The sequence below is a fragment of the Mobula birostris genome, chromosome 8, assembly GCF_030028105.1.
Source record: "Mobula birostris isolate sMobBir1 chromosome 8, sMobBir1.hap1, whole genome shotgun sequence".
Taxonomy (NCBI): domain Eukaryota; kingdom Metazoa; phylum Chordata; class Chondrichthyes; order Myliobatiformes; family Myliobatidae; genus Mobula; species Mobula birostris.
In genome coordinates, this window is record NC_092377.1 from 122,411,610 (window position 1) to 122,431,879 (window position 20,270).

The following is a 20,270-nucleotide window of genomic DNA, read 5'->3' on the forward strand; positions in this document are numbered from 1 at the left end:
TCCCAGGGCGTACTTGCAGGGTGTTGACGTGAGTGTGTCTTAATTTTCAAGGGCTCAGTGTGCGTGTGTGTGTGTCAATAGTTATACCCTTTTCCGAGGTGTGTTTTGGTGTATACAAGATAACTCTGTGCAGTGAACAGAGTGACGATACTTGCAGGGTGGCCCGTAGAATGTGTCAATATTTAGTGGGTCCCGTCTGGATGTGCATATTTATAAAGGTCTCTAGTGTACATTAGTATTTGCAGGTGTCAACAAGAGGTTCTCAATATTTGTTTTGGTCAGTGAAAATGTTCTTGTATTGAATGGTTGATACCGATGGTGCGTTAGAATTTAACTGAAATTACTGTCCAGAGTATACTTGATATTTTCCAGCCTCATTGTTACAACGTAACAACATGCCTTCCTTATCTTAACTTGTTTCGGCAGGATACTCCGCTGGAAATAAAGACCTGGTAAGGGACTGGTCACACGATGTTGAATCGTAAGGATGAATATTTTTTTTTTGTTTGTTTTTTTTGGCAGCGAGTGCACTAGTAATATTCCGGATATACTATTTGTGTTTCTGAGTCTTTGCTCTTTCCTCCGGGCTTGATGAAGCGCTGTGGATTCACAGGACTCGGCTTGTTTGCTTGTTTTCTTGCTCCTTTCTTTCGTTCATTTGTTTATTCTGACAGTGAAGCACATGTTGGTCAACAAACGCACCTCGCACTGAAACGCACTTTGCTCTCAGGCTGAAGGACATGCTTAGCCTAATGGGCCGGGGATGTCTTCTTGCTCCGCAATTCACTTCTCATGTACTTGTAATGGTACTTACATTTATGGGAAGACCTTTGCAAGCTTTCAGGAGTAATTGAAACCGTGAATTATAGGTTTATACTTCTGCCTCTACTATTCAAGGTGTAATATTGTGCCTATTATGCATCTCAGTGTCTAATTTGTCAAATGTGAACTGAGCATGCATTTCCTTTGGACAACGTCACCGGGAATTGCATTGATTTCTAAGTGTACATAACATGCTATTGCTACACAGGTTGATTCACCCTTGTACCTTTCGATCAATGGATTTAATTAATGAACTTATTAAGATTAATTAAAAGGAAGTTTTGATGATGAGCAACATATGCGTGACTAAATCGAGGATATCCAATAATGAAAGACAACAATATTCCATTGAACCAATGTCATTGTACGTTACAGTGAAGAAGGATTGATGGTGTTGGGTTGTGTTGTATATTGTAAAATGCCTATCGATTTGATCTGATAAAGTTCGTTTATGTCGCAATATATTTTTTTTTCCTTTTCTGTGAAAACTTTATTTCTGAATAAAATGGGTTAGATCGGAAAGCAAAATCAACAAACCTCGAAGGCAATTGAAGTATGGATGCCCTCCATAAACACGTCATGAACGGCAGCGGTTCAAGAAAGCAACACGTCACACTTTCACAAGGGAAACTACGGATGGATAACTTAACATGGGTTTGAACAAGTGAAACACGGTTACATAGCTATTTTCTATGCCATCTCTGAAGTAATATTCAATATTTGTATATCATTAAAATTTGCGATTTCCATTCATTATGAAATCCATTGAGAAATATATAGTGTACTTCAATCTCAATTTCAATGCCGTTATGAGCAACTCGCACTTATTTGCGTGCGCTGACGTTAACGGGCATTGCCACAGGATAAAAGATTGGATAGAATAATAATTTTCAGCTACCCGTGCGGGCAATATATTTGGACACTTCAGAAGCCAGATTCTTCATCTTAAGGATACCAAAAATAAGCCGGGGAATCGAGTAATCAGGTTGTCTTTAGTCGTGTAGGGTACTGTTTGATTTATCAACTGCTGGCAGTCGTTGAATATACAACAGCTTGGTCGGCATTCTCCTGTCCATTTCTGTCCGGCTGTTGTGCACTGTCGGGAAAAAAGATGACAAGATATTGGCCGCCTTCGTCCTCGTTGTTCATCTATGAAATAAACAAAAGAGTGTTCAGACTCAAGGTGATGTTAGATAAACCACTTCCGTTCCGGAATGGATATAACAGAATAACAGAGTCTTTTTCGGCTCTGCCCCAATACTCGTGAACGCATTAAACTAAGTTCTAAGTTCTTGAGTGAGCAATGCTGCATCAATACAATCATAAAGGAAACCTGAACTTAACCACAAAGGAGGGTGACTTTACCCATGCTATGACCCTACCTTCGTCATTCTTAATGCACGTTTTTAAGGACTCTCTGTACGTCCCACCCCTGGAATAAATTGGCTTATCTCCCGGTCCGCCGATTTCCACTCAGCCAAAATAAGTACGGAATAGGTTAATTCGTCATTATAAATTGTACTGTGATTAAGTTAGGTTTAACTGCGGTAGTCAAGGGTTCCTAGGGCGGCGGGGCTCGAGTGACGGGGAGGGCCCACACCGAGCTGTATCACTAAATAGATAATAGACTGATAACTCTAGACTGGGCCCTCAGTACAATATATGAAATATATTGAATGAGCGCGTCCTGATAGTCATTTAAGACTAACAACCTGGTTAACCGAATGCTATCTTATTCAATCACAATGTAGCGTTGATCATCCATACAGTCTCTTCATCATCGGTTAATTTGCAGAAAAAAAACCTTCCGTAACAAATGGGAAAGTAAATACTCAAAACAATCGTTGCTTGATACAAAATTAAGCTTTGATTTGAATTGTGTCAAGTGTGCCATACAGTTTGAATAATATTTTATATATTTAGAAAACTGCTTCAGAAAATACAGTGGCATGCATATATTTGGCCACCCCGGTCAAAATTTCTGTTACTGTGAATAGCTAAGAGAGTAAATTATGAACTGATTTACAAAAGGCATAAAGTTAAAGATGACACATTACTTTAATATTTTAAGCAAGAAAACTTTTTTGTTTCCATTCTTTACATTTTCAAAATAACCAAAAAGGAAAAGGGCTCGAGGTAAAAGTTTGGGCACACTGCATGGCAGTACTTAGTAACACCCCCCTTGGCAAGTATCACAGTTTATAAACCCTTTTTGTAGCCCTCTAAAGGTCTTTCCACTCTTGTCTGGGGGATTTTCGCCCATTCTTCCTTGCAAACGTCTCCTAGTTCTGTGAGATTCTTGGACCGTCTTGCAGGCACTGCTCTTTTGAGGTCTATCCACAGATTCTCGATGATGTTTAGGTCGGAGTCTGTGAGGGTCATGGCAAAACCTGCAGCTTGCGCCTCTTGAGGTAGTCCATTGTGGATCTGGAGGTGTGTTTAGGATATTATCCTGTTGTAGAAAGCATCCTCTTTTCATTTTCGGCTTTTTGTACAGACGGTGTGATGTTTGCTTCCAGAATTTGCTGGTATTTGATTGAATTCATTGCTCTCTTTAACAGAAAATTGTCCCCGTACCTCTGGCTGCAACACAAGCCCAAAGCATGATCGATCAACGACGTAGAGGTCTTCTTTTCATGAAATTCTGCACCCTTTTTTCTCCAAACATACTTTTGCTCATTGCGGACAAGAAGTTCTATTTTAACTTCATCATTCCACAGGACTTGTTTCCAAAATGCTTCAGCCCTGTTTAGATGTTCCTTTGAAACTTTTGAATAGAACTTTTTGGCCGCAGTGAGCAAAGGTATGTTTGTAGAAAAAGGGTGAAAAATATCATGAAAAGAACACTTTTCCAGCTGTTAAACACGGGGGAGGATCTATCATGCTTTAGGCTTGCGTTGCAGCCAGTGGCACGGGGAACATTTACTGGTCGAGGGAAGAAAGAATTGAATTAAGTACCAGCAAATTCTGGAAGCAAACACCACACCGTCTGTAAAAAAACACTGAAGATGAAAAGAGGATGCCTTCTACAACAGGATGATAAACCTAAACACACCTCAAGATCCACAATGGACTATCTTAAGAGGCGCAAGCTGAAGGTTGTGCCATGACCCTCACAGTCCCCTGACCCAAACATCACTGAGAACCTGTTGATAGACCTCAAAAGAGCAGTGCATGCAGGACGGCCCAAGAATGTCACAGAAGTAGAGGCCGTTTGCAAGGAAGAATGGCGAAAATCCCCCAAACAAGAATTGAAAGACTCTTAGCTTGCCGCAAAAAGTGTTTACAAGCTGTGATACTTGCCAAAGGGGGTTTTACTAAGTACTGTCATGCAGGGTGCCCAAACTTTTGCTTCGGGCACTTTCCCTTTGTTTTATCTTGAAACTGTAAAAGATGGAAACAAACAAAAAATAAAAAAAAGCTTTCTTGTTCAAAATATTAAAGAAATGTGTCATCTTTAACTTTATGTCGTTTGTAAATCAGTTCATGTTTTACGTGCTTGGCTATTCATAGTAACATAAATTTTGACCACAGGTGCCCAAACGTTTACATGCCACTGTATGTGTACTTGCATAGAAAGGAATGAAACAGAAAGTAAAAAAAAAAAAAAATACATGTATATACTTCGTACAGAGGTATTGATATATGTATTTCAATGTACCGTAGCATGCAAAAGCTTGGGCACCCCGGTCAGAATTTCTTTTACTGTGAATAGCTAAACGAATAAAAGATTAACTGATTTCCAAAAAGCATAAAGTTAAAGATGACACATTTCTTTAATATTTTAAGCAAAAAAAGACTTTTTTTATTTCTATCTTTTACAGTTTCAAATTAGCAAAAAAAGGAAACCGGCCCTAAGTAAATGTTTGGGCTCCCCTGCATGGTCAGTACTTAGTAACAGCCCCTTTGGCAAGTGTTACAGTTTGAAAACGGTTTCTCTAGCCAGCTATGAGTCTTTTAGTTCTTGTTTGGGGGATTATCGCCCTTGCAAAAGGCTTCTAGTTCTGTGAGATTCTTGGGTCGTCGTGTATGCTTTTGAGGTCTATCCACAGATTCTAGATGATGTTCAGGGGACTGTGAGGGCCATGGCAAAACGTTCAGCGTGCCCCTCATGAGGTAGTCCACTGTGGATTTTGAGGTGTGTTTAGGTTCAGTATCTTGTTGTAGAAGCCATCCTCTTTTCATCTTCGTCTCTTTCACAGACGTTGTGATGTTTGCTTCCAGAATGTGCAGGTATTTCATTGAATTCATTCTTCTCTCTACCAGTAAATGTTCCCCGTACCACTGGCTGCGACACAGGCCCAAAGAATGATCGATCCACCCCTGTGATTAACAGTTGGAGAGGAGTTCTTCTTCATGAAATTCTGCACCTTTTTTTCTCCAAATCATACCTTTGCTCATTCCTGCTAAAAAGTTCTATTTTAACTTTATCAGTCCATAGGACTTGTTTCAAAAATGCACCAGCCTTGTTTAGGTGTTCCTTTGAACCTTTTGAATAGAACCTTTTCTGGAAGCAAACCGCACACCGTCTGTAAAAAAGCCGGAGATGAAAAGAGAATGGCTTCTAGAACAGGATAATGTATAATGGACTACCTCAAGAGGCGCAAGCAAAGGGTTTTCCCATGGCCCTCACAGTCCCGTGAACTGAAAATCATCGAGAATCTGTGGTTACACCTCAAAATAACAGTTCATGCAAGACGACCCAAAAATCTCACAGAACTAAAAAGCCTTTTGCAAGGAAGAATGGGCGAAAGTTCCCCATCAAGAATTGAAAGACTCTTAGCTGGCTACAAAAAGTGTTTACAAGCTGTGATACTTGCCAAAAGGGGTGTTACTCAGTACTGGCTATGCAGGGTACCCAAACGTTTGCTTCGGGCCCTTTTCCTTTTTTATTATTTTGAAAAAATATTTTTACAATTATTTTTATTATTGCAAAAGATGGAAATTTTTAAAAAAGTATTCTTGCTTAAATATTAGAGAAATATGTCATGTTTAACTTTATACCTTTTGGAAATCAGTTCATCTTTTACTTGCTTAGCTATTCACAATAATAGAAATTTTGACCAGGGGTGTCCAAACTTTTGTATGCCACTGTATATACTTATGCACAGAGGTAAGGCTACTCACCTTAGATCTATCTCTTTCGTTGACAATTTGCCAGTCTGTTGGAATATGCCGAAAAGTAAAAAAAAAAAAAAAACATCACTGCTTCACATCATGCAAGTACTTTTGGCGCTGCTAATTGACTGAAAAGTAAAAGCTGCTCATTCACGAACAGGGTTACCCAATGTTTTATATACCATGCACCGCTATTATTAACTAAAAGTTTATAGGTCCTCACGTTGGCAGCATCTGAATTAGATAAATTATAATCATTATGTGTTGTGCTGTAGGCGATCCTGGTCTTTTCAGCATGATTGTTCTTGGCAATTCTTTCAACAGAAATGGTTTGTCATTTGGCTTCTCCTGGGCAGTGTCTTGACAAGAAGGGTGACAATAAGTATTATTGATACTTTTCAGAGATTGTTTAAACCACAGCCAGGACATGATATGGACCAGCTGCTGGTACAACCATTCACCAACTGTTCCCATGGCTTAACCCAGACCCTGATCTTTGGGCGAAGCAGGTTCTACTCTTTGCCTAAAGGCGGTTTGAAGGCTAGCGGAAGAAAGGAGTGCCTTACACCTCATTTTATTGAGGTGTATCTTTACCCCGCCACCCAGAGAGCAATATATTTTGTAATGCATGGAAAATGACAAAAGCGAGTTAAAGACAATGAATCATGTCCCGTATTCCTTTCGGATTTGCATTCGTTCCATATATTAAATACATTTCAATGTAAGCCCTCACACAAACTGTTGGAGACATGTGTCGGTATTTCAGTGGAGTAAAGGAAATTACAGTAGCATGAGAGAGGAACTGGCCAAAGTTGACTGGAAAGAGACACTGGCGGGAAAGACAGCAGAGCAGCAGTGGCTGGAGTTTATGCGAGAAATGAGGAATGTGCAAGACAGGTATATTCCAAAAAAGAAATTTTCGAGTGGAAAAAGGATGCAACCGTGGTGACAAGAAAAGTCAAAGCCAAAGTTAAAGCAAAAGAGAGGGCATGCAAGGAAGCAAAAATTAGTGGGAAGAGAGAGGATTGGGAAGTTTTTAAAACCTTACAAAAGGAAACCAAGAAGGTCATTAAGAGAGAAAAGATTAACTATGAAAGGAAGCTAGCAAATAATATCGAAGAGGATACTAAAAACTTTTTCAAGTATATGAAGAGTAAATGACAGGTGAGACTAGATATAGGACCTATAGAAAATGATGCTGGAGAAATTGTAATGGGAGATGAGGAGATGGCAGAGGAACTGAACAAGTATTTCGCATCAGTCTTCACTGAGGAAGACAACAGTATACCGGACACTCAGGGGTGGCAGGGAAGAGAAGTGTGCACAGTCACAATTACGACAGAGAAAGTACTCAGGATGCTGAATAGGCTAAAGGTAGATAAATCTCCTGGACCAGATGGAATGCACCCTCGTGTTCTGAAGGAAGTAGCTGTGGAGATTGCGGAGGCATTAGCGATGATCTTTCAAAAGTCGATAGATTCTGGCATGGTTCTGGAGGGCTGGAAGATTGCAAATGTCACTCCGCTATTTAAGAAGGGGGCAAGGAGCAAAAAGGAAATTATAGACCTGTTAGCTTGACATCCGTGGTTGGGAAGTTGTTGGAGTCGATTGTCAAGGATGAGGTTACAGAGTACCCGGAGGCATATGACAAGATAGGCAGAACTCAGCATGGATTCCTTAAAGGAAAATCCTGCCTCACAAACCTATTACAATTTTTTGAGGGAATTACAAGTAGGCTAGACAAGGGAGATGCAGTGGATGTTGTATATTTGGATTTTCAGAAGACCTTTGACAAGGTGCCACACATGAGGCTACCTCACAAGATATCAACCCATGGAATTACGGGAAAGTTACATATGCGGATAGAGTGTTGGCTGATTAGCAGGAAACAGAGAGTGGGAATAAAGGGATCCTATTCTGGTTGGCTGCCGGTTACCGGTGATGTTCCACAGGGGTCCCTGTTGGGGCCGCTCCTCTTTACATTGTACATCAACGATTTGGATTATGGAACAGGTGGCTTTGTGGCTAAGTTTGCTAATGATACGAAGATGGGTGGAGGGGCCGGTGGTGCTGAGGAAACGGAGAGTCTGCGGAGAGACTTGGATAGATTGGAAAAATGGGCAAAGAAGTGGCAAATGAAATACAATGTTGGAAAGTGTATGGTTATGCACTTTGGCAGAAGAAATAAACGCTCAGACTATTATTTAAATGGGGAACAAATTCAAAGTTCTGAGATGCATTGGGACTTGGGAGTCCTCGTACAGGATACCCTTAAGGTTAACCTCCAGGTTGTGTCAGTGGTGAAGAAGGCGAATGCAATGTTGGCATTCATTTCTAGAGGAATAGAGTATAGGAGCAGGGATGTGATGTTGAGGCTCTATAAGGCGCTGGTGAGACCTCACTTGGAGTACTGTGGGTAGTTTTGGTCTCCTTATTTAAGAAAGGATGTGCTGACATTGGAGAGGGTACAGAGAAGATTCACTAGAATGGTTCGGGGAATGAGAGGAACATTTGTCCGCTCTTGGACTGTATTCCTTGGAGTTTAGAAGTATGAGCGGAGACCGCATAGAAACATTTCGAATGTTGAAAGGCATGGACAGAGTGGATGTGGCAAAGCTGTTTCCCATGATTGGGGGTATGGTATGAGAGGGCATTACGTAAGGATTGAAGGGCACCCATTCAGAACAGAAATGCAAAGAAATTTTTTTAGTCAGAGGGTGGTGAATCTATGGAATTTGTTGCCAGGGGCAGCAGTAGAGGCCAAGTCATTGGGTGTATTTAAGGCAGAGATTGATAGGTATCTGAGTAGCCAGGACATCAAAGGTTATGGTGAGAAGGCAGGGGAGCGGGACTAAATAGGAGAAAATGGATCAGCTCATGATAAAATGGCGGAGCAGACTCGATGGGCCGAATGGCCTACTTCTGTTCCTTTGTCTTATGCTCTTATGGTCTTATTTTTGCAAGGTATCGGTCGAAAACCTCAACTATTTACTCTTTTCCATAGATGCGGCCTGGCATGTTGAATTTCCTAACCATTTTGTGTGAGTTGCTTGGATTTCCAGGAACTGCATTTTTTTCCGTGTTAATGTAACCTCTGTCTACATAAGATGCATGTAATTTCTGAGATATGCACAACAGATTTATTTGTTTAGAGCAATATATTTATTATATATGTCATGGAGATTAGGATTTGAACAAGGTTTTAATGATTTTTTCCCATTGTTTTAGCGTAGAGTAAGCTGTAATGCCCTGCAGTTCGGAAATTTATATGACGTGTGGTGTGTGGTTTCACTCTTTCTCGAAGATGCTCCGTATTAAACTTAAGGCGGAGATAGTAGTCTAAAACGGTTTTAAGGTAGACATATGTCCATTGACTATCCAGGTATACAGTGCAACTCAGTGTAAAGGCTGGGGGAAAAATGCTGAAACCCTAGCTGAGATACTTGCATCGTTACTAGCCATGGTTGAATTATCAATACATCGAAAAGTAGTGAATGTTATGCTTATATATTATAAGGAGCAGAGAAAAAGGGATACTATGGACCAATAAATCTAATATTGAGGTAAGTTGCTGGGGAGAAGTCTAATGGTTATGATGTTGGCAAGACAGGGATTAATGATGGTTATTTAGTACGGCTTTGATCGTGGGTAGTATTGTGTGACCAACGACAAAGTTTTCTTGATGATTCGACCAAAAAGGTCTGCAATAGAAACACGGTAGATGTGGATCATAAGGACTTTTTAAAGTCTTTGATCAATCTCTACATGGTAGACATTTCTGGAACGTTTGATTCCATTGGAATCATGGATAGATGGCTAATTCAGTACACATTCAACTTCATCGCAGGAAGCGAAGGGTGATGGTGAAAAGTATTTTTCTTGGACTGGAGACCACTAAGTAGCAGTGTGTCTCAGGGTCGGTGCTGGCCTATAGTTTTAGTTCATCTCTGTCAGGGACTTGAATAAAAAGGCATGGCGTGTACGTATGCGGATGACACTAGTATAAGCAGCTAACTGAACAACGAGAAAGGTTATCAAAAGTACAGAATAATCTTGATCAACTGAATAAGGGGTTGAAGAATGGCGAATTGATTTTAATTCTGATAAGAATTAGATTTAGGACATTGAAATCTGTATCTATCTATCTATACACATATATATCTTACGTACACATATATGCATGCACTGACACACACACACACACACACACACACACACGATTAATACAGAAAGAGTGCAGGAAGGAATTACAAGGAAGTTTACTAGTGGGCGGGGTGATAGGCGGAGTGTGAAAGGCAGACAGTCTTAGACTTTGTTCTTTGGAGCAAATGAACCAGTGATCTTACGGAGATATATAATTTTCAGATGTATATTAAAGTGGGAATGTATTAAGCTTTTTTCCAGGTTGGGGGATCAAAAACTAGATTGTTTGATTCAATTGGTTAGGCTCAGGTTCAAAAGAAAAATAAAAAACCTTACGGGGAACAAAAGATCTTTACATAGAATATGGTATATAAATCGAAATAGCTGCGATAGGAAATGGCCGGACAATAACAATAGGCTAACGGTATTTTAAGCCGGTACACGGTAGGAAGTATTATTTGAAAATATGGGCCAAACGTTTGCATATGTGCAAGCATGCACGGGGCATGCTTCTGTGCAGTCCAGCTTTTTGTCTCTAAAATTAAGTACTATAAAATTATTTTTTTCCTCTAGTTTAATCAAAGCTTTTATAATCACTGAGAACGTAACAGGCATACAGAAAAGAAAGATTATATTGTTTGGAAGCAGTCGGCGGGAGAAATCATCTAGAAACAAGACAGCTATGCTTTTGTGTTGCACGTTGCCTGCATGATTTACTTCGCTGAAATTGCGAGCCGTTGCTATATAACCCGGTGTTCATTCGAAATCGACCCTCCATCATATGGACGGAATGTTTATAATAGTATAGGGTTTACTTAACATTATTGTTGATTGTTACAGTCCTCAGATGTTTACTCGATTAGTACTAAAACGGCTGTTTATATGAGTCTAATGAGATCACAGCAAAAAAAAAAAAGGAAAAATAGCGCATACCAAATAGTGAATATAGCAGGAGAGGCAACATCTAAGGGGAGAAATAGACAGCTTATACCTCGGGACGAGACACTTCATTATGACCAGAAGGGGAAAGTGGGGAAAGCCAAAATAAGATGTCGGTGAGGTGGAGCATTACACGCTGGAGGGTGATATGCAAGATCAGATGAGGGGGGAGATGGGTGTCGAAGGGGAATGATAGTAAAGCTGGAATATGATAAGTGGAAGAGTTAGTGCAGTCTTACTTTAGAACGAGTAACTAGAAACAAGATTTTGAAACGAAAGTATGTTTCACACAGTGATTCGTCCACACCCGAAGTTTTTTCATACCTGATATTCGTGAAAGCTAAATTCGCAGGTCTACCTTGTGGAATGAGAACATAAGTATCAACGTGAAGGAATTATATTTTTCAATCAATATTATATCAAAAGTATAACACGGAGTTGGAGGTGGAGTTAAGATGGAGCTAAACGGCGACTCCTTTGCTTTCATCTTCGGAAATAGCTGTATTTCTATCTTTAATATCTTTTGAGGACCCTGACCTGCAGTTACACGCAGACTTCGGTTCTTTGCGGAAATGGGACCTGTTCTCCGGGTTTCAGGATCGGCCGTTGTTGTTCAACATGCCAAGGGTTCAGCCTAAGAGTTTTGCTCGAAGTCAGAAACTTAAGATCTCGAGGCTCTAGAAACCGGCGAGTCGAGGATCGGTGTCACGACAGGAGATTCGTCAGTCGACAGGGAGGCCGGAAAATCTCTCGCTGTGGGCCCGGCAACTCGATATTTTTGCGATCTTCTGGCAAAGTGCTCGAAAAAAGACAGGGAACGGACATTTGAACATCGTAGACCAGCGGGTTGTTGTTATGTCTCCCGCTCGCTGTGAAAATGGGGATCGCTTCCCTCTCTCTTATTAGGGAGAGAGAGAGCCTCTGGTTTGTCGAATGCCGGATGAAATGCGATAGATTTTGGGGTAACTGAAAGGTCTGTGTCTTTGCCATCGCCAGGCTCACGCTTATGCTCTGTAGCGGGCGCGCTTTTTTTGCTGGGGGGGTGAGGTGGGATTGTTGCTTACTGCCGTTTACACGCGGCTGGGAGGGGAGTTGAAGGGTAGGACTTTGAGGTTGTCACGTTTTACTCTCGTTCATTCTTTGGGGCACTTCCCTGTTTTCGTGAATGTTTGCGGAGAACGAGCATTTCAGGATGTATATTGTATATCAATTTCTCTGAAATTAAATTGGACCTTTGAACCTTTATAAACGCACTGCCATTAATGACTTGCAATGTGTGCATTTTACCTGTCCTGGAGGTCCTCCTCTTGTTGAAGAAAACAACGACTAAAACGAACCCGAATAAACAAATTGCAGCGGCAATTATTATCAGCAGATAACCTGACGTCGCACATTCAAAGCTATCCTCACCTATGGTATAAAGAGAAGAAATGTTAACAATTATGAGCTGGATTTTTTCTTTGAGCAGAACATCTAATATGTTCACGAACAATAGCTTTTTTTAAAGTTTCATCACAAGAACTCCTCATTAGGATTCTAATCACATAGTTGGACGGGCGCTTAAATCTACTATGTCAAGCTTTTAGAATTAGGACATAAACATCGAACGTAGTACCAGTTATCCCTCCATCACAGAGATATACACAGAAAAGTGCCGGAAAGAAATCTAGTAACATCATAAAGGATCCACTCACAATGCGGATGAACTGTTTGTCCTACCCCTTCAGGGAAGGGATTATATAGCATCCCCGCCAGAAGGACAGACTCAAAAAACATTTACTTCATCCAGGCCGTCAAGATTGAGCAACACCCCCACCAATAAACCCATCGTACCATAATCCCCACCGCCACTATTTAATCTTTTCCTGACAGAATTACCTTATGTTAAGATACCAGTGTAGCTAGCTTCATTTTATATACGTAGTGTCAATCTATATGTCCATAAGCTAATCATATGTATTCATATTTATTGAGTTTTCATGCATATTATGTTTTTGATACTGCTGCACGATATTTCATAACAATCGTAACGTTCTCTGTGGAGCTGTGAACAAAGGTATGACAATGCACAGTATTGAATATTGAAATTCCGAAGCTTCAGGTAAACAATGCAAGTTGATCACCGACTCCTTTTAACTTGTAGACTCCAACATAGGCTGTATGCTGGTGAACCTTTCTGTACCTATTTATCAAAGCCTTCCATTAGCATGACAATCTCAATTGCGAACAGCACCCCAAGTGTGTCGTAACCAAAGACACTTTTCCACTTCAAGATCTGTAACATGACTTCCTTTCTTTCATCACAATTTTCGGCCAACAGAGGCAAGTATTGTGGACAGAAAAATAACTATGAAGACTCGTGACTTCTAATTGCAAATCACTATAGACTTGTTGTGTAACTAGTAAACTGGTGTATCATATCTCTATCGTGGGCTGTAGGGTTCGCCACGTTTTACCCGATTGCGCATGAGTTACTTCGAAATGCTCCGGTTATCTTCGAGATCCCAGCGACACGTTTTCTTGGGTAAATTGTCGTAATAAGGTAACTAGTCAAGGGTATAAACTGAATAAATTGACCAGTGTTGATGTGTGTGTGTGTGTGTGTGTGTGTGTGTGTGTGTGTGAGGGAGAGGAAACGGGGCTGGCAACAAGGGTGTGTTAGGATGTGATTAGTTAAAATTAACTTTCGATGTTTGGCATTGACTCTTATGGTCGAAGGATTGCATGCTCAGATAGTACATTGTACCTGTCTAGCGTTTCGACCATGAGGGCATCATAGCTTTATCTTTTGTGTTGACAACAATCATGATCAGATGTTGTCTCTCACCAAGTGCTATTTCAGTCAACAGTCTCAGTTGCTGTAATAATACCAACTACTCACCACACATGCGATGAGATATCCGAGAAGGTCCTTGTTCTCGTCGTGCACGCGTTGCAGTATTTCCGCACATTACTAAGCAATGTGGGGTGTATGGTGTTTCCAGGGAGGAATAGGACCTCTGCTGAAGGGACATCGTGTCCACCTGGGACAGATCACTCACGTTTGGGCCACACCGGAAACTCAACTCTCACCTGTGTCTCCAAGCAGCTGTTTGCATGTAGCTGAGCCCACACCCGGTACACCGCATCGACAGACAGACTAAAGCAGATACGAGAAGCCGGCGGGCCTCATGCACTGGTGTGAATGGGATATGCATGTCCCAGCGCGTGAAGTTATCTGCTGTGGATTATCCGGAAGGTATAAGCAGTTAGATCTAAAAACCAGGAAGGCGGTTCTGCAACGCGCCCTGGGAAGCGATAGGCATGGTAAGGCATAGAAGTCTCAGCCATCCACTGCAGACAAAGAGGAATTCAGTTTGTTAAGACTACTAGGTCCATTGGACCCGAATTTGCAATGTTGAGGGAAAGGAACTGTCGCCGTACAACGGCTTTTTCACTTTAACATTCACCGGCAAAGATCTCCTGCCATTGTTGAATAATACGGACAGCCAATACTAACCAATGGTAGGAACTACAAGAGCAACGAATCTGTGACATGGTCAGAATAATACAGCAATCATATATACATGGCATGATTAATATGTTCATGTGCATTGATGCCAATGACCATACTCACCAAGCATAGTCCGCTCAGCTTTGTGCCTGCTAATACTATTACGAACTGTGCAGGTGTAAGTCCCACAGTCTGAGTTGGAGAAGTTATGAATCGATATGCTGCTATTGTCTTTCGTTAACATGTATCTCTGGCTAAGCGTCAATCGTTGCCCGTCCTTCTCCCAGAAATACTGCGGCAAGCTTCCTTCTGTTATGTTGCAAGTTATGGTCAACCTGCGATGGATACTTGAGTTAACCCGGCCGACCACTATAGTTGGAAGCGAAACTGGAACTAATAAGAAGCAATTATCGTTACTATTCCGCTCTTTAGTTACAGCCTAAAAACAGTTGTTGTTCTTTTGTCCTGGAGTCTTACATGAAACCCTTAACTTACAGACATCATTACAGTAGTTTTTATTTGGTGAAAATTGGACACATTTGTTTATTTCTGTATGCAAAAATGCCTGGTAGTTGAGTTGAACTGGAGAGTGTCTATGCAATGTCCTCTTCCCTTGTACAAGTGCCTGCCTTTTCCAAACTCCCGTAACCCGAGAAAGTGCTGTGACTGTTCTACGCCCCTCCTGATTGATTTTATATTGATTTTTCTCGTCAATCACAGCTTCCTATGCTCCAAGGAATGAAGTCCTGTCCTATCCAGACTTTTCCTATTACGCGTACTCTCCAGTCTTGTGATTCTTTTTCTGCACCTTGACCACCTTGATGGTTTCGTTCGCACAGCTGGGCAATCAGAAATTTGAACGACAGCACAATAACAAAATGATAAATTTATGACAAATCTAAAAGTCGGTCGTAAAATTAGACACAATGACAAAGTGACAGGAAACAATATACTTACCCAGAATATCGAGGTAGATGATTTTGGTTTCGAGCCGCCCATTATTGAAAAGAATTTCAGCCCGATACAACCCGCTGTCATTGCCCAAGAGGCCGGAGAGTCTTAAAGAACAATCGGGGAAACAATGTACTCGGCTTTCTTGCTGCTTGTACACTTGACAAATATTTTGGTTAGGAATGCACTTTAGAAATGCATGCTTCTCTTTCTCCCAACTTATTTCACGTACTTCCTCTCCTGAGGCACGGTGAATGTGTAATAAAACCGATTCACCCAGTATTCCGATCAGGTGATCTTCACGTGCTCCGATTACGACCTGTTTGACTGTTAGAGGATCAGAAACATATCGTGATACAGTTGAGGAATGAGAATGATGGGGTTTGAGATACCAATATATAACAAAGGACACAGTAACCAGAAATCTAAAGGGTAAATGATAATTGATATAATTACTAGCATTTAAAATCACACGTAGAAACTCAGAATAACTTTTCGCAACATTTCTTCAGCATACACTCGAAACAGATCAAATCTAGTGCAAACATTCAACGTCTCCTATTATGATAAGGTAGACTCTCATCCTCATGTTCTATATTGTTATGTTTTTCAAAGTTATTATTGGACGGCGTTTCAATTTCTCTAACCAACAATTTATTCTCAATTCGGTTATAGGTTTTTCCTTCTGCTTCCTCCATGCACAGTTGCAATGTTCACAGATGGTACACGAAACAACAATTTTTCACAGTACTTCTCTATATGTGACCATAATTATACACCGATTAAGATTCACCAGTTTCTGCAATATCAGTCGGACATCAGGCTAAGCAGCGAGATCATGACTTTTCTTATCTCGGCCTCGACTACACTCTCAAACTGTTTCCTAATATCTTGGACCAAAATGGACCAAATGAGCTCTGCAACAATAAACATACAGAATTATCTGGCCATCGTAGCACTCAGTGGTCACGAGTTCCGGACTGGTGATCTTATGAGGGATGGAAATAGAAATGCTCTGCAAAATGGTGTCCTCACATGTCACAGTTTCTACAGTTCGTGGGCGCTCTCGGTGCTGTGGTTATTTCCACGGCTCGTATATGGTCACGTTTCTGTCCCTTCGCACACTTTGAAGCTTTTAAAACAGGATATACTGCAAGTATACTCATGAATTCGTGGACAAATTATGTTGTCAAAACATCTGATTGCATCTTCATGTTTGCAGAACATACCACCATTACCTCTCGGTTAGAAGGAGATTTAGAGATTAGTAACATGGTCTCATAAGAATAGCATTTTTCTCAATTCAAAGAAAAAAACAACAGCAGAACTGCACATTGTATTCAATAGCGGCATCAGTGTACATACTCCTGTTTACTTAAAAGGTGTTGAATTTGAGAGGTTTGACAAGGTTGCAATATGCACGTCCCAAAGCTTGAACATCAACAATATCCTGTTGTGGTCCTGTCAGGGAAGCTCCCCAATGCCTCTGCTTCCTCAATAGGCTTAGAAAATGCTGGAGTGACCCAGTCGGCTGGTATTAATTTCACTGATACACGTTAGAAGGCATCCTTTCTGGATATAAAACGACGTGGTATGTCACCAGCACCGAACGTGGAAGAAAAATAAAAAGCTGCAGAGACTCGTGGACACTGTTCAGCCCATACGGGATACCACTCTCCCCTCCACAGGCAAGCAAAACAAAAAGTCTGCAGATGCTGGATACCCAAGCAATACTCACAACCTAATGGAATGAACAGCGATTTCTCGATCGTCCGGTAGTGCCTCCCATTCAGCTGCCCCATTCCCTTTCACCTTATATCCTTTCCTGTCCAATACCTCCTTCTGGTGCTCCTCCGACTTTTCCTTCTTGCATTTCCTTCTGTCCTCTCCAAATAGAATCCCTCTACTCCAGCCCTGTATCTTTTTCACCAATCAACTTCACAGCTCTTAACTTCACCCCTCCAACTCCCGGTTTCACCTGTTATCTTTAGCTTCGCCACCCCCCCCCCACCCCCATACCCACTATCTAACTTTGTCCCTCCATCTTTTTTTTTTTTAACTAGCTTGAAACGCCAAGTATACTTTTCCATAGATGCTGCCCGGCCTGCTATGAGCTCCCCCAACATTACGTGTGTTCCCCCGAGTCGATTGTATTTTAAGTCTCATTGATGCTATAAATTAAGCAGCATTATCAAAGTCTATACCCAGCCTGGGCATTCTGTCTTCTCCCCTAATTTTTTTCAGCGGAATTTACAAAATCCTGAAAACAGGTACCATTAGCTCAGGGCACTTTTTATCCCACTATATTAAGTCAACTAGCTCGTTCCCTAATACAATAATTTTGAATACTGGCATCATCAGCTACCTGTTATGATCCTACACATTATTATATGCCAGCACTGTGCGTTCTCTGTAGCTGTCACAATTTTATTTTACACTATTTGTTTTATTTAAAACTTGTTCTCTCACAAGGCATAGTGTTATCATTTGATTTGTAGTCACCCCATGCAAGAAATTTTCTTCACTGTATCTCAGTACATGTCACAATAATAAACAGTTTCAGATTCAAATTGCAGTTGCAATGCTCATTAGAAATTCAATAGACCACATCCTGCTCTGTACAGACATCGCTGGTTTGACTAGTATTTTGTCCTAACTGCCACTTGCAATAGAGGTGATATTGCTCAATCCCATCAGCCCTTTTGTGAAGACGCAGACTCAGTGTTATATTGCAGCTAAGAGAGAATTTAGGAAAGGAATAATTTAGGATGTATTTACAAGTCAGCATGTAATACAGTATGTTGGGCAATGGGCTCCCATGGCCAATGCAGCATTCGATTGAAATTTCACGAATATTGGATTACAATCAGAATCTGATTATTACTAATTTATATAATGCAACATATGCAATTTCTTCAGCAGCAGTACAGTGCACTGTTATGAAAGGAAGAAATAGATTTTCATACGCTGTTTAAAACAATCTTGAATGACCCTACGTACATAACGTACACAGTTACATTTTGCCAAACAACGTAGGGTTGGTAAGTAAAACTCACCAGAGGTAGCAATTCTTCTCCTGATCTGAACGTCTAAATTTTACTGAACCGAATTTAACAAGGCAATTTTCTTGACAAGATGATATAGAAAGTCATGCCCTGTGGTCTGCATCATTTGGCCCATAGTCCGCTAAGTTTATTCTAGCTACGTACTGATCTGGATGGCCATTAAATGCTGCTAATGTACCTATCTGTGTACCTATCTATCTATAATATATCTGTGTGTGTGTGTGTGTGTGTGTGTGTGTGTATTCACACTCAGCAAATCCATAGAGTAGTAACAGGATCAGTGACAAAACAACTTGAGCACAGAAGAAAAAAATAGAATGTGTAAATTCAAATACAATTTAATAGCAATGGGAAAAACGAGAACATGCGATTATAAGATGGAGAGCCGGTAAAGGATAGCGTTGGTTGTGCGAAACAATGGATGGGCAAGTGGGTGTTGTTATCCACTCTGTTGAACAGCCAGGTGGTCGAGGGATATTACAAGTTCTTGAACCTGGTGGTGGAGTCCTAAGGCTCTTGTATCTTCTACCTGATGTCAGCAGCGAGGGAAACGAAAACTGCACGGCCTAGCTGGCGGGGATCTCTGACGATGGATGATACTGTCCCACAACACCGACCCATATAGATATGCTCAATGGTTGGAAGAGCTTCATTCCAGATATACCAGGTTGAATCCACTAACTTTTAAACATTGCATGGTACTCCTCTTCAATTTGTGTAGTACTGTTTTAACAAGCATCCACCCCCAAAATCACAAATAAAAATACGTTTATATCCTTCACACTCTCTATGCCCCTCATTAGTTTAAATAATTCCATCAGGCCATCCACAAATCTCCTAAACCCCAAACAATAATGTCCAAGTCTACGCAAACTCTAGTTGAAAATGGGGTCTCCAAATCAGGATAGGATCCAGTTAAATCGATTTTGTTATACTAAAGAAAACCAAAATATAGTTAAGGAAAAGCATCGTGGGATATCATTCCTCTCATACTTCCATTCCAGATTACTGTTCAGCATTAGTTAATTTTGTTATACATACGCCAGACCCTATTCTGTCGAACACTACCGTCTGTCACGTCAGTCTTGCCAAACTGCCATCGTTTCAGCATAAAGGACATGTCTTACCATTGAATGTTGCTTGAAATAACAGCAAAATCAAAACAGGCTTATGTTTCCATTTCTCCCGCATTATAGATTTTTTAAATCTATTTTTACAAAGTGAAAAAAGAAGTTCACAAGTCAACAATGTTGAACTGGGTCAACCCGTGGAGAAAATTAAACCACTAATTGCTGACGTCAGCCTCGTTGCTGTGGAAACTTCGACCACAATAGGGCACCGGATGAGCTCCTTCCAACTGCCTTTTACTGAGACATACTGGTGGGTACATTTCGCCCCTGGGTTACCAAAATTCTAAGAATCACGCGAATCAAGGAAACATATTTCAGCTGAATTCTTAGTTTGCCTCTCGGAAGCTGAAGGGAGCAAAATACCAGTTAGTTTCTGAAAGGATTATTTTTTTTTTCCCATTTCTTCTCATTGCTATTTTGCTTTGCCCGTAGTGCTATGCTTCATAGATACAAACCCTTCGCTCCAGCAAGTTTGCCCAATTGCCACTCTGACATTTTAAATGGCGATACATTTAGGAAAACTGCCGCCCCTCTGTACCCTTTTCTCTTACTCTGATATTCTCCAGTTCCTCCTTATCGCTCACTATCCTGTTCTTTTCCCTCCACCAC

The 20,270-nt window shown here is 40.9% G+C and overlaps 1 protein-coding gene across 3 annotated transcripts; it reads right to left on the reverse strand.

The window, feature by feature from the left end:
• Window positions 1-1,298: 1,298 nt before the first annotated feature.
• LOC140201655 (hepatic and glial cell adhesion molecule-like) lies at window positions 1,299-19,803 on the reverse strand. 3 transcript variants are annotated; one of them, XR_011886923.1, is made up of 7 exons: window positions 19,659-19,803; window positions 15,473-15,793; window positions 14,639-14,908; window positions 12,310-12,432; window positions 11,347-11,376; window positions 5,950-5,984; window positions 1,918-1,971 (listed from the first exon to the last, which is right to left on the reverse strand). XR_011886923.1 is itself a non-coding variant. In XM_072266103.1 (7 exons), the coding sequence occupies exons 1-6, from the start codon at window positions 19,720-19,722 to the stop codon at window positions 5,957-5,959; spliced, it is 840 nt and encodes a 279-aa protein (XP_072122204.1). In that variant the 5' UTR covers window positions 19,723-19,803; the 3' UTR covers window positions 1,918-1,971; window positions 5,950-5,956. The 3 variants fall into 3 exon arrangements, 2 of the variants coding, with proteins under 2 accessions (XP_072122203.1, XP_072122204.1); XM_072266103.1 differs by having other exon boundaries at window positions 11,347-11,380; XM_072266102.1 differs by lacking the exon at window positions 11,347-11,376 and having other exon boundaries at window positions 1,299-1,971.
• Between the last annotated feature and the right edge of the window lie 467 nt (window positions 19,804-20,270).

Coding starts and splice junctions, on each gene's coding strand:
- LOC140201655 (XM_072266102.1), bottom strand. CDS start 19,722: ATGCGGGAGAAATGGAAACATAAGCCTGTTTTGATTTTGCTGTTATTT. Junction 14,909..15,472: donor CATCTACCTCGATATTCTGG/GTAAGTATATTG, acceptor GCTTCTTATTAG/TTCCAGTTTCGCTTCCAACT. Junction 1,972..5,949: donor ACGAAAGAGATAGATCTAAG/GTGAGTAGCCTT, acceptor TTTATTTCATAG/ATGAACAACGAGGACGAAGG.